The sequence below is a fragment of the Oncorhynchus gorbuscha genome, linkage group LG07 (genome assembly GCF_021184085.1).
Source record: "Oncorhynchus gorbuscha isolate QuinsamMale2020 ecotype Even-year linkage group LG07, OgorEven_v1.0, whole genome shotgun sequence".
Taxonomy (NCBI): Eukaryota; Metazoa; Chordata; class Actinopteri; order Salmoniformes; family Salmonidae; genus Oncorhynchus; species Oncorhynchus gorbuscha.
In genome coordinates, this window is record NC_060179.1 from 65,025,371 (window position 1) to 65,038,029 (window position 12,659).

General features: G+C 43.7%; 1 protein-coding gene across 5 annotated transcripts in view; it reads left to right on the forward strand.

Moving 5' to 3' along the window:
- sdk2b (sidekick cell adhesion molecule 2b) overlaps positions 1-7,812 on the forward strand; it is a 539,954-nt gene extending 532,142 nt beyond the window's left edge. For 3 of the 5 annotated variants that reach the window (XM_046357200.1, XM_046357201.1, XM_046357203.1), the window contains exon 45: positions 5,380-7,812. In XM_046357200.1, the coding sequence (XP_046213156.1) occupies positions 5,380-5,841 (462 nt within the window). In that variant the 3' untranslated portion in view covers positions 5,842-7,812. Of the gene's footprint in view, positions 1-1,573; positions 1,631-5,379 lie in introns of all 5 variants that reach the window. The other 2 variants (XM_046357198.1, XM_046357199.1) reach the window with 1 other exon arrangement.
- Positions 7,813-12,659: the final 4,847 nt, after the last annotated feature.

Consider the following 12,659-nt stretch of genomic DNA (forward strand, 5'->3'; position numbering starts at 1 on the left):
GAGAGAGAGAGAGAGAGAGAGAGAGAGAGAGAGAGAGAGAGAGAGAGAGAGAGAGGGAGTACACAGTGGCAAAATACCTGACCACTGTGACTGACTCAAAATTTGACTACGTACAGACTCAGTGAGCATAGCCTTGCTATTGAGAAAGGTCGCCGTAGACAGACTTGGCCCTCAAGAGAAGACAGGCACACTGCCTACAAAATGAGGTGGAAACTGAGCTGCACTTCCTAACCTCCTGCCAAATGTATGTATCAATTTGAAAACAAATCCAATTTTGATAAAGTCCCACATCTATTGGCTGAAATACAGGTGTGCCATCACAGAAACAGTATTTGTGATCCGTTGCCACAAGAGAGAGAGAGAGAGAGAGAGAGAGAGAGAGAGAGAGAGAGAGAGAGAGAGAGAGAGAGAGAGAGCACCATCCCTGGGCTGCTGAAAACTGACACTATATGGAAAAGAAAAAACTCTTTGTTACACTGTCTTTTGTTATATGCTGCCTTAGCATTTTAGCTGAACATGATGAAAGCGACTGCCTTTGGTATGAGAAAGCATTTTTGTGAACCAGCTCATCAATCTTTGGCTGTGATTGGTTGATTGGCAGCTTTCTTGGCCCCCCAATGGTGGAACAAACTCCCTCACGACGCCAGGACAGCTCCGGAGACACCTGAAACCCCACCTCTTTTCTTCACCCCACCCCCTAAGTTTTAGATGCACTATTGTTAAGTGACTGTCCCACTGGATGTCATAAGGTGAATGCACCAATTTGTAAGTCGCTCGATTGCTAAATGACTTAAATGTAATGTAAATGTAAATGTTTAGGGCCGATTGGGTGATCAGACCCCACAGAGTGGTAAAAGAGTTGTTTCCTGTTTGTTCATCTGGAATGTCGGGTGTCACGAAACAAAGGAGCATAGGCCACGCCTCGAGCAAAGACACATGAAGCGTTCAGCGACTAGAATGTGCCTATTGGAAATACTCAAATCACTGTTGTGATTGTTTGAATGAAATGGAGAGGAACATTGGGTGGCAGCCTACATCCTAAGGTTGGGCAGGAAGTTCACAGAATACATTCTATAATAATAATATAATTCTGTGGGTGTTTATAGTTGTCCTATTTCACACACGTACAAGTGTGTATTACACGCATGTCAATTGGAAATGTGTTTTTTGCATATCCCAACTCCCCTGACACCCTCGGAGAGTGGGGCCACAGGCTTGCTTGTCAGATCAGTTTTAGGTGGTGTGTCAGGTATGGCTGGTAGAACAAGGCTCAAGTGGTCCTCAGCTGGTAGAGCGTGACGCTTGCCAGTCTGGGTTGTGGTTTCGGTTCCCGATAGGGTTACCAATCCAGAAAATGGATGCACACACTGCTGTACGTTGAGTTGGATAAAAGCGTCTCCTAAATGGCATATTTGATTATGTTATTAAGGGAGGTGAGTTGACCGGTGTAGCGCTTAAAGTGGTGGTGATGATGGTCCCAAAGAGGGATCTGAACCAAAGAGGTGTCATGGAGGCCGTCATACTGTACTGTGGTGTTTTAAACCATACATGTCTTTGTCCGTGTCACCCATAGGAGGCCCTCGTGTTCTCGTATGGGACGGGTGGTCTGCGTGTGCTTCCACTGAATTGGGTGAGGATATGTGGCTTTCTGCCTGCTTGTGTGTCTGTAGACTGGTAGTAGAAGACTGACTTATCCCTAGCCCCCATCCCCCTTGCTCCTCTCTTCCTCTCTTCCTCTCCTCCTCTCGTCTCCTTCCGTTATACTCCTCTAGGATCCTGTGGTATCTCTCCTGTGTCTTCCTGGTGTCGTACTGTGTATGATGGATGCCCATAGTCGATGTTAGCTCAACATGTGGCTGTTGTAGTGATGATGGTTAATTTAACGTTAAACCCAGTCAATCAACCCTCGTGTTAATGATCTGATTACTCTGCACGTCCAGTAACGAGTCACTTTCCTCTCCAATCATGATCATGCATAGACAACCTTATGTGTTTGGTGGTGGGTGGGTGGGTGTGGGGGAGTGGGTGTTTGGTGGTGGGTGGGCGGGCTGGTGGGTGGGTGTGGGGGCGTGGGCATGGGTGTTTGGTGGTGGGTGTGTATGTTAACGAAAGACACTTTGCTCTGAACATCCCAATAACACACATTATCACATCTCTAACTTCTCAGGGAAATGCAAAGCCATCAGAAAGTATTCACACCCCTTGTCCTTTTCCACATTTTGTTGTATTACAGCCTGAATTGAAAATGAATTCAATTGAGATTTGTTTTGTCACTGATCTACACACAATAGCCCGTAATGTCAAAGTGGAATTATGTTTTTTGAAATGTGTTCAAATTAATAAAAATGAAAAGCTGAAATGTCTTGAGTCAATAAGCATTTGCTGAACAAAGTCAGATAATACGATTTATGGACTCACTCTGTGTGCAATATTGGTGTTTAACATGGTTTTTGAATTACTACCCATCTCATATCCCTCACATTGCAGTGCCTTCGGAAAGTATTCAGACCTCTTCACTTTTTGCACATTTGGTTACATTTCAGCCTTATTCTAAAACATTCCTAACCAATCTGCACACAAAACCCAATTATTACAAAGCAACATTTCTTTTTTTGCAAATGTATAAAAAAACAGATCAGAAATAGCTTATTCAGACCCTTTGATATTAGACTTGATTGGAGACAACCTGTGGTAAATTCAATTGATTGGACATTATTTGGATAGGCACACAGGCCCCACAGTTGTCAGAGCAAAAACCAAGCCCTGAGGTCGAAGGAATTTTCCGTAGAGCTCCGAGACAGAATTGTGTCGAGGCACAGATCTGGGGTTGGGTACCAAAAATTGTCTGCAGCATTTAAGGTCACCAAGAACATAGTGGCCTCCATCATTCTTAAATGGATCAAAGGGAAAGATGAATGGAGGAAAGTATAGAGAGATCCTTGATGAAAACCTGCTCTAGAGCGCTCAGGACCTCAGACTGGGGCGAAGGTTCACCTTCCAACAGGACAACGACTCTAAGCACACAGCCAAGACAACGCAGCAGTTACTTTCTGGACAAATCTCTGAATGTCCTTGAGTGGCCCAACCAGAGCCTGGACTTCAACCCGATCGAACATCATTGACCTGAAAATAGCTGTGCAGCGACGTTCCCCATCCAACCTGACAGCGCTTGACAGGACCTGCAGAGAAGAATGGGAGAAACTCCCCAAATACGGGTGTGCCAAGCTTGTAGCATCACACCCCAAGAGGACTCCCCAAATACGGGTGTGCCAAGCTTGTAGCGTCACACCCCGGAAGACTCCACCAAATACGGGTGTGCCAAGCTTGTAGCGTCACACCCCAGAAGACTCCCCAAATACGGGTGTGCCAAGCTTGTAGCGTCATACCCCAGAAGACTCCCCAAATACGGGTGTGCCAAGCTTGTAGCGTCACACCCCAGAAGACTCCCCAAATACGGGTGTGCCAAGCTTGTAGCGTCATACCCCAGAAGACTCAAGGCTGTGATCGCTGCCAAAGGTGCTTCAACAAAGTACTGAGTAAATGTGATATTTCAGTTTTTTTTTTGGCAAACATTTCTAAAAACCTGTTTTTGCTTTGTCATTATGGGGTATTGTGTGTAGATCAATTTTAGAACATGGCTGTAGCGTAACAAAATGTGGAATAAGTCAAGGGGTCTGATTATTTTCCAAATGCACTGTATCTGTAAGGTCCCTCAGTTGAGCTTGTCAATTTCAACCACCAGGGAGGTTTTCCAGTGGCTCGCAAAGAAGGGAACCTATTGGTAGATGGGTAGAAGGGGGAAAAAAGCAGACACTGAATACCCTTTTGAGCATGGGGAAGTTATTAATTACACTTTCTATGGTGTATCAATACACCCAGTCACTCTAAAGATACAGGCACCCTTCATAACTCAGTTGATGGAGAGGAAGGAAACCGCCCAGATATTTCACCACAAGGCCAATGGTGATTATTATTATTATTTATTTATTTTTCTCCCCAATTTCGTTCTTGTCTCATCGCTACAACTCCCCAACGGGCTCGGGAGGCGAAGGTCGATTCATGCATCCTCTGAAACATGACCTGCTAGGCACCTGCCCGCTTAACCCAGAAGCCAGCCGCACCAATGTGTCGTAGGAAACACTGTTCACCTAACAACCAAGACCAGCCTGCAGGTGCCCGGCCTTCCACAAGGAGTCGCTAGAGCAAGATGAGCCAAGTAAAGCCCCCGGCCAAACCCTCCCGTAACCTGGACGACCCTGGGCCAATTGTGCACCGCCCTATGGGACTCCCAATCACAGACGGTTGTGATACAGCCCGGGATCGAAAACCGGTCTGTAGTGATGCCTCTAGCACTGGGATGCAGTGCCTTAGACCGCTGTGCCACTCGGGAGACCCGCCAATGGTGATTTTAAACCAGTTACATAGTTAAATGGCTGTGGTAGGAGAAAACTGAGGATGGATTAACAACATTGTAGTTACTCCACATTACTAATCTAAATGATGCAGTAAAAAGAAGGAAGCCTATACAGAATAAAAAATATTCCAAAACATGCATCCTATTTGCAATAAGGCACTAAAGTAATACTGCAAAAAAATGTGTCAAAGGAATTGACTTTTAGTCCTGAATACAAAGCATTATGTTTGGGGAAATTCCAAACAATACACATTTTGAAGGATGGTGGTTGTTGCATCATGTTATGGGTATGCTTGTCATCCACAAGGTCTAGGGAGTTTTTTAGGATACAAATAAATGGCATAGAGCTGAGCACAGGCAAAGTCTTAGAGCAAAACCTGGTTCAGTCTGCTTTCCAACAGACACTGTGAGATAAATCCACCTTTCAGCAGGACTATAACCTAAAACACAAGACCAAAATGTAATATACAATGGATTTACATACCAAGACGACATTGAATGTTCCTGAGTGGCCTAGTTACAGTTCTGACTTAAATTCACTTGAAAATCTATGACAATACTTGACAAAGCTTGAATGATTTTTTTTATCATGGGCAAAGAAAGACATTGCTGTAATCACTGCCAAAGGTGATTCTAACATGTATTGATTCAGGGTGTTGAATACTCATCTAATCAAAATATATTAGTGTTTTATTTTCCATTTAAAAATGATATTGTAATTTTAATTCCACTTTGACATTACAGAGTATTTTGTGTAGATCGTTGATGGAAAAAAAGACAATTAAAATATTTTAATTCCACTTTGTAACACAACAAAATGTGGAAAAAGTCAAGGGGTTTGAATTATTTCTGAAGGCATTGTATGTGCTTGTATTCTGATAATAACTCCTCTCTTGCTCTCTCCCTCCCCCTGTCCCATCACCCCCACTCCTCTCCCCCTTCCCTCTCCCCCTCTCCCCTCTCAGGGCAGTGACAGTGAGTATGAGGTGGACCAGAACAGACAGAAGACCCACTCTTTCGTGAGCCACTACATCAGTGACCCAACCTACTACAACTCCTGGCGCCGCCAACAGAAAGGCATTTCCAGGGCTCAAGCCTACAGCTACACTGAGTCAGAGTCGGGCGACCCAGAGCCCTGCGCCCCGCCACCACCCCTGCCCCCATTGCCACCCCAGCTCACCTCCACCACCCCTCCGCTTAAGCTCCAGACCCAGGGTCAAGCCCAGGGCCAACCCCAGGGCCTCCCACCCCAGGGCCAAGGTAGTCTCTTCAGGCCTAAAGGCAGCCGGACTCCCACCCCCTCTCAGCAGCTCTCCACCTCCACCCCCTCCAGCCACTCCAACACCCTGTCCTACTGGCCCCCCAGCAGCCCCAGCCCCGCCCCTGGATCTCGGGCCCCAATTGCCGGGTTCTCTTCCTTCGTTTGATGCAAAGAGAGGGATCCGTGCTCCCTTCTGAAAACAAAGCCCACCCCGCCGCCCAATGTGTGTTTGTTTAGAGAGTAAACACAAAACACCCAACAAACAAACCCTCAAAGTCTATCATTTTCATTTTGGTTTCTGTCATGGCTGGTGTTATTCAAAACAATTATTGCTTGTATTTCTATTTTCTTTTTATTGCTGAGTTATGTTTTAACGAACATACTGTATAGACAGGACACAAGTTACATACTTTCTTTCAGTACTTTTTTCCTCTTGTGTGCGTGTGCTGGTATAGTTTTATTTTCATTTTTTAATGACAACAGCTACTGAGACAGCTCCTTAGAACATGATAGTATCTATTCGCTTTTCTGTTAGTGTTGCTGCTTGATCAAGTTGCATGAGTTTTTTTTAAAAAATATTATTTATTTTTATTTTTGATTGTTACACTTCTACACACATTCAACAAGAGAATAATCTAGTTAGGTTCTGTAAAAAGTCAAGATATTCTTGTAAAAAAATATCTAGAAGACGATAAAAGTGTCATGGCGTCGATCCACACTCGGATAACAAGCACCAAGTGGGATCCCAAAATGGAGCCATACTAGCGAATTTGAATGATAGAGAGAGGCACAGGGTATAGAAAGGATAAAGTGATGAAAGTGAAAAACGAGGAGGGGGGAAATTGAGGCCGAAATGAGCCCACCATTATTCTGGCGGTTTTGAGATGCCGGGGCCTGTCCAATTTGGCCTAAGGAAGTTTCTGTCTTCATGTGAGACATGTTAGTGACCTCTGCCCAAAGATCTATTAACTATGACCCTCCTTGGAATCAGCTCTCTGGCGTGGCATAGCCTATAGCACATGCACAATTGAGTCTGACAGCATTTCGATGTCACAGGCAAGTCACATCTCTGTGCCTCTGTGCTGTACGTACTATACAAAGACCCGGTCACCTGGCCAGGGAGGAGATGGGAAATGAAGTGAAATGTACTAATATGTCTAAAGAGAAAATGTTCAGGTTGGTCTTCAAGTTTTGTTTTTCAATGTCCTTCAGTGTATCAGACATGCATTGATTGATTATAAATAGGGATTCATATTTTCCGTAAAATCTACCACTTTTCCTTCCCGACAAAATTACAAGCCCTTCCGGGGAATCCTGTTATTCCCGTTCAAACCGGAAATGCTATTTTAAAGCATATATTACCAGCAAAAAAAATCAGACAGAGTTATACCACTGTAAATTGATAAATAGGAAGGAATCTACACAGGAATCTAACAGTTACTTGTTGTATTTGTTGCAATTAAACAAGTTCTCAGTCAATACACTAAGTACGTGAACCCTTTGGAATTACCTGGATTTCTGCAAAAATTGGTCTTAACATTTGATCTGATCTTCATCTAAATCACAACAATAGACAAACACAGCCTGCTTAAACTAATAACACACAAAGAATTACACCTTTTAACGTCTTTATTTAAGACATCGTGTAAACAATCACATCCTTTGGCAACAATAAACCCAACCAAACGTTTTCTGTAGTTGCGGATCAGACCTGCACAACGGTCAGAAGACATCTTGGACCATTCCTCTTCACAAAACTGCTTCAGTTCAGCAATATTCTTGGGATGTCTGATGTGAACCGCTCTCGAGGTCATGCCACAGCATCTCATTTGAGTTGAGGTCAGGACTCTGACTGGGCCACTCCAGAAAGCGTATTTTCTTCTGGCTTCTTTCGTGGTGTCCTCCCATGAACACATTCCTGTTTGGTGTTATATGTATCGTAGACTCGTCAACAGAGATGTTAGCATGTTCCAGAGACTTCTGTAAGTCTTTAGCTGATACTAGAATTATTCTTAACCTCATTGAGCATTCTGCGCTGTGCTCTTGCAGTCATATTTGCAGGATGGCTACTAATAGGGAGAGTAGCAACAATGCGGAATTTTCTCCATTTATAGACAATTTGTCTTACCGTGAACTGATGAACGTCAAGGCTTTTAGAGATACTTTTGTAACCCTTTCCAGCTTTATGCAAGTCAACTATTCTAATCTTATGTCTTCTGAGATCTCTTTTGTTCAAGGCATGGTTCACATCAGGCAATGCTTCTGTGAATAGCAAACTCACATTTTTATAGGGCAGGGCAGCTCTAACCAACATCTCCAATCTGGTCTCATTGATTGGACTCCAGGTTAGCTGACTCCTGAATCCAATGAGCTTTTGGCGAAGTCATTAGCCTCGGGGTTCACATGCTTTTTTCCAACCTACACTGTGAAGGTTTACATGATGTATTCAATATTGACAAGAAAAATACAATCATTTGTATGCTATTAGATTAAGCACACAGTGTTTGTCTATTGCCGTGACTTAGATGAATGACCAATTTATCCAGGTAATTCTAAAGGTTTCACATACTGTTTGACACTGTATTTTAGTTGTAATATAGGCCAATGAAGCACTGTTGGCCTACTGGTAAAAATGTTATGAGCTTATACAGCCTAGTGAAAATTATATTCATTTTAGCCTACCATTTACTGAAATATTTCAGCCAGCTTGTTGTTCCTTCCCTCTCCCCTTGCACCTGGCTATCAGTGGATTGCAGGAAGGTTGTGGCTGTTTTTACTTCATGGTAATCTGCTTATTGTGGTGACTTGGTCTCAGGGAACATATCTGATGCTGCACTAAACAAACAGATAAGCAAATGGCCGCAATAGCGGCGGAGATTCAGCACCATGGACGGAGCCGCAGTTTATAAATTGCCCGCAAATCTGACTTTAAAGCCTGTGACCTCGCTTTTGTTAGTGTAACATCATGGGATAACGTTGCAAATGTCTATTTCTTCTTGAGCGCTATTGCAGAAACAATGTATCAGTCGTTTTGTTAACCGTGAGAAGCAGTTTATATTTTGGAGCTTCTGCCAGTGCCACACAGCTAAAGTTAGGAGATTTGTGAATGTGAGATGGAGACTGCCTACCATAACTACGTTGAGAGGTCGCGTGTAGCCTGCTACAGTTTCATGATAGTCAACAATGCCCGTTAAAAATTAAAAGGCATTTATTGGGGACTTGTGTTGACTAGACTAAATTGGTAGGCTGCTTGTGTTGTGATCCCTAGACTAATGTGTGAATGAAGTTGGATAGTTAAAATCCATTTCATGCAGATATTCGCACATGAGTATTTTGTATTCTTCCAAAGAAATGATATATTATTGTTCCAGTGATCGTAATTTTTCTTCTCGTGAATCGGGAAGGAGCTTGGTCGGGAAATCCTGGGATCCCAGATTCCTGTGTTAATCCCTAATTATAACATAGTTATTGTGAGATCTGACACCACTTAAGAATACAGACTGCTGAATGGGACCTTACCGGGGTCTGCGGCACAAATGACAACCAATTCCCTAAATAAATAAATAGTGCATAAAATAGTGCACATCCCAAATGTTATTACTACTACAGGGGCTCATCAGCCACTATGAGCCTTCCCTTGATCTGACAGGTGGTGGGTGGGAAGACATCTAAATTCTCTACCTACCCTGATGACCTAACCTGTATGCCATTTTATATATGCCATTTAGCAGACGCTTTTATCCAAAGCGACTTACAGTCATGTGTGCATACATTCTACGTATGGGTGGTCCCGGGGATCGAACCCACTACCCTGGCGTTACAAGCGCCATGCTCTACCAACTGAGCTACAGAAGGACTCCTACCCTGTGGAGTCACGACTCACTCACAACCCTCATCAACAGACCACCACCGCACATGCCCAGTGGCCCACAACAACAACATCAGACAGTGACATTGTCCCGCTTCCACATCAAACTATAAAGAGTGGAAGTTATAAAAACACAGCCAGCATCTTAAGTGTTCTTGGAGTTCAATGGTTCCTACATGCGGGCACACAGAGAGTAGCAGGCTCAGACACTGGGGCCATTTTTAAAAACAGACAGAAAATAGACAGTTACGCTGGTCTCCACAGAGTTTTCAAACCCAGAGTAGATTCAAGGCAAGGTCTTAGCATGTCATTACTCCCACCCTGTGAAGGTGATACTGACACTTTTTATTTTAGTCAAAAAACAACTTTATATCGAAGGGGTGTTTCTGATTTGATGGCCCGCACGTGAGCATAGCTAGCTAACGTCGCCATGACATCACCGACAAACGTGATCGGGGATTTCTATTGGAGAAGCAGTTTCTGGAGCTCTTCATTTCCAGGCCCTTTGGGATCTCTCTCATTTGGCTCAGGTGCTGCTCTCTGTCAGTGACATCATCATGGGACGTCCTTGAGCTCGCGCAAAGAGATGTCATGGAATGGATTCACCTCTCTCTCTCACGTTGTGTAACAATGATGATGATGAGGATGAAGATGATGATGAGCGAAAGGCACAATGCAGGTGTGACTGACTGTAAGTCCTACTTGAATATGATACTATTGTCTGTGCTGATGTGTGATTATTGATGATAACACTTCTTCAACATTAGCATTATCCACTGTGTGTCTGGATACAAGAGACTGTACAGGATTCCCAGGAGAAGAAGAGGGAGGGCAGGTAGGCACTGCCCACCTGGTGCCTGCCCTCCATGGCCAGCTGAAAAGTCACATACATACAAGTACAGACTCAGTGTTGGTAAAGTCACAGTTTTATCATAATTCCAAAATTCTCATCTGCTTTTTTCTCTGTGGGGTGTTTTCACTGTACGCAAAATAAGCCTATCATTATACTGAATCTGAATGGATATATGATCACGATACATTTCCAAAATAAATTATTTTTCAATGGGTTTCCTGGTACTGTATGGATACTGCAAAGGAGGGGAAGGGATGGAAGTGTGTGTGGGGGGGGGGGTAGACAAATAGGGGAGGGGTTGATATGAATGGAGAGGGGCCTTGAAATTGTATGAATGTAACCCTGGTAAGATACACTGAGACAGCGTGAAGCGTTAACAGTGAATGTGTAATGATGTATAATATAACGTGTCATGATAAAAACACAGCCTAAAGTGTTCTTTGAATTCAATGGTTCCTACATGCGGGGTCACACAGATAGGAACAGGCTCAGACACGGGGGCCATTTTGAAAAACAGACAGAGAATAGGCACATCTGCAGGTCTCTCACTTGGATCAGGTGATGCTCTCTGTTAGTGACATCATAATCGCGGGCAGGAAGCCTTTGAGTCGGCGCCAAGAGATGATGTCATGGAATGGATTCACCTCTTTCTCTCACGTTGTGTAACAACAATGATGGTGATGATGGTGATGATGATGATGATGATGAAATGCACAATGCAGGTGTGACTGACTGTGAGTCCTATCTGAATAGGGGAGTATTGTCTGTGCTGACATGTGATAATTCATGATAACACTTCTTCAACATAAGCTTTATCCAAAGCATCCACTGTGTGTATGGATACAAGAGACTGTACAGGATGCCCAGGAGAAGAAGAGGGAGGGTAGGTAAGCACTGCCCACCTGGTGCCTGCCCTCCATGCCAAGCTGAAAGGGCACTTCACATATAGGTAACTGCCAAAATCATGGAAACACAAGAGAATGAAGGATACAAAGTATATTGAAAGCAGCATGCTTCCACACAGGTGTGGTTCTTGTGTTAATTAAGCAATTAACATCCCATCTTGCTTAGGGTCATGTATAAAAATGCTGGGCAGCCATTATTTTGGCTACCATGGTTATGCCCCTATAGGATGACAATGCCCCCATCCACAGTGCATGAGTGGTCACTGAATGGTTTGATGAGCGTGAAAACAGTGCAAACCATATGCCATGGCCATCTCAGTCACTTATGGGAGATTCTGGAGGGGCGCATGAGACAGCGTTTTTCACCAACATCAACAAAACACCAAATTATGGAATTTCTCATGAAAGAATGGTGTCGAATCCCTCCAATAGTAGAACCTATGCCAAGGCACATTGAAGCTGTTCTTGTGGATCGTGGTGGCCCAACACCCTTAAGACACTTTATGCTGGTGTTACCTTTATTTTGGCATTTACCTGTATATATACAGTACAGGTAAAAATGTTGGACACACCTACTCATTCAAGGGTTTTCTTTATTTTTACATTTTCTACATTACAGAATAATAGTGAAGACATCAAAACGATGAAATAACACATATGGAATCATGTAGTAACCAAACAAATCAAAATAGTTTTATATTTAAGATTCTTCAAAGTAGCCAACCTTTGCCTTGATGACAGCTTTGCACACTCTTTGCATTCTCTCAACCAGCTTCCTGAGGAATGCTTTTCCAACAGTTTTGAAGCAGTTCCCACATATGCTGAGAACTTGTTGGCTGCTTTTCCGTCATTCTGTGGTCCAACTCATCCCAAACCATCTCAATTGGGTTGAGGTCGGTTGATTGTGGAGGCCAGGTCATCTGATGCAGCACTCCATCACTCTCCTTGGTCAAATAGTCCTTACACAGCCTGGCGGTGTGTTGAGTCATTGTCCTGTTGAAAAACAAATGATAGTTCCACTAAGCCCAAACCAGATGGGATGGCGTAGTGTTGCAGAATGCTGTGGTAGCCATGCTGGTTAAGTGTGCCTTGAATTCTACATAAATCACTGACAGTGTCACCAGTAAAGCACCCCCACACCATCACACCTCCTCCTCCATGCTTCACGGTAGGAACCACACATGCAGGGATCATCCATTCACCTACTCTGCGTTTCACAAAGAAACGGCAGTTGGAACCAAAAATCTCAAATTTGGACTCATCAGACCAAAGGACAGATTTCTATCGGTCTAATGTCCATCGCTCATGGTTCTTGATCCAAGCAAGCCTCTTCTTCTTATTAGTGTCCTTTAGTAGTG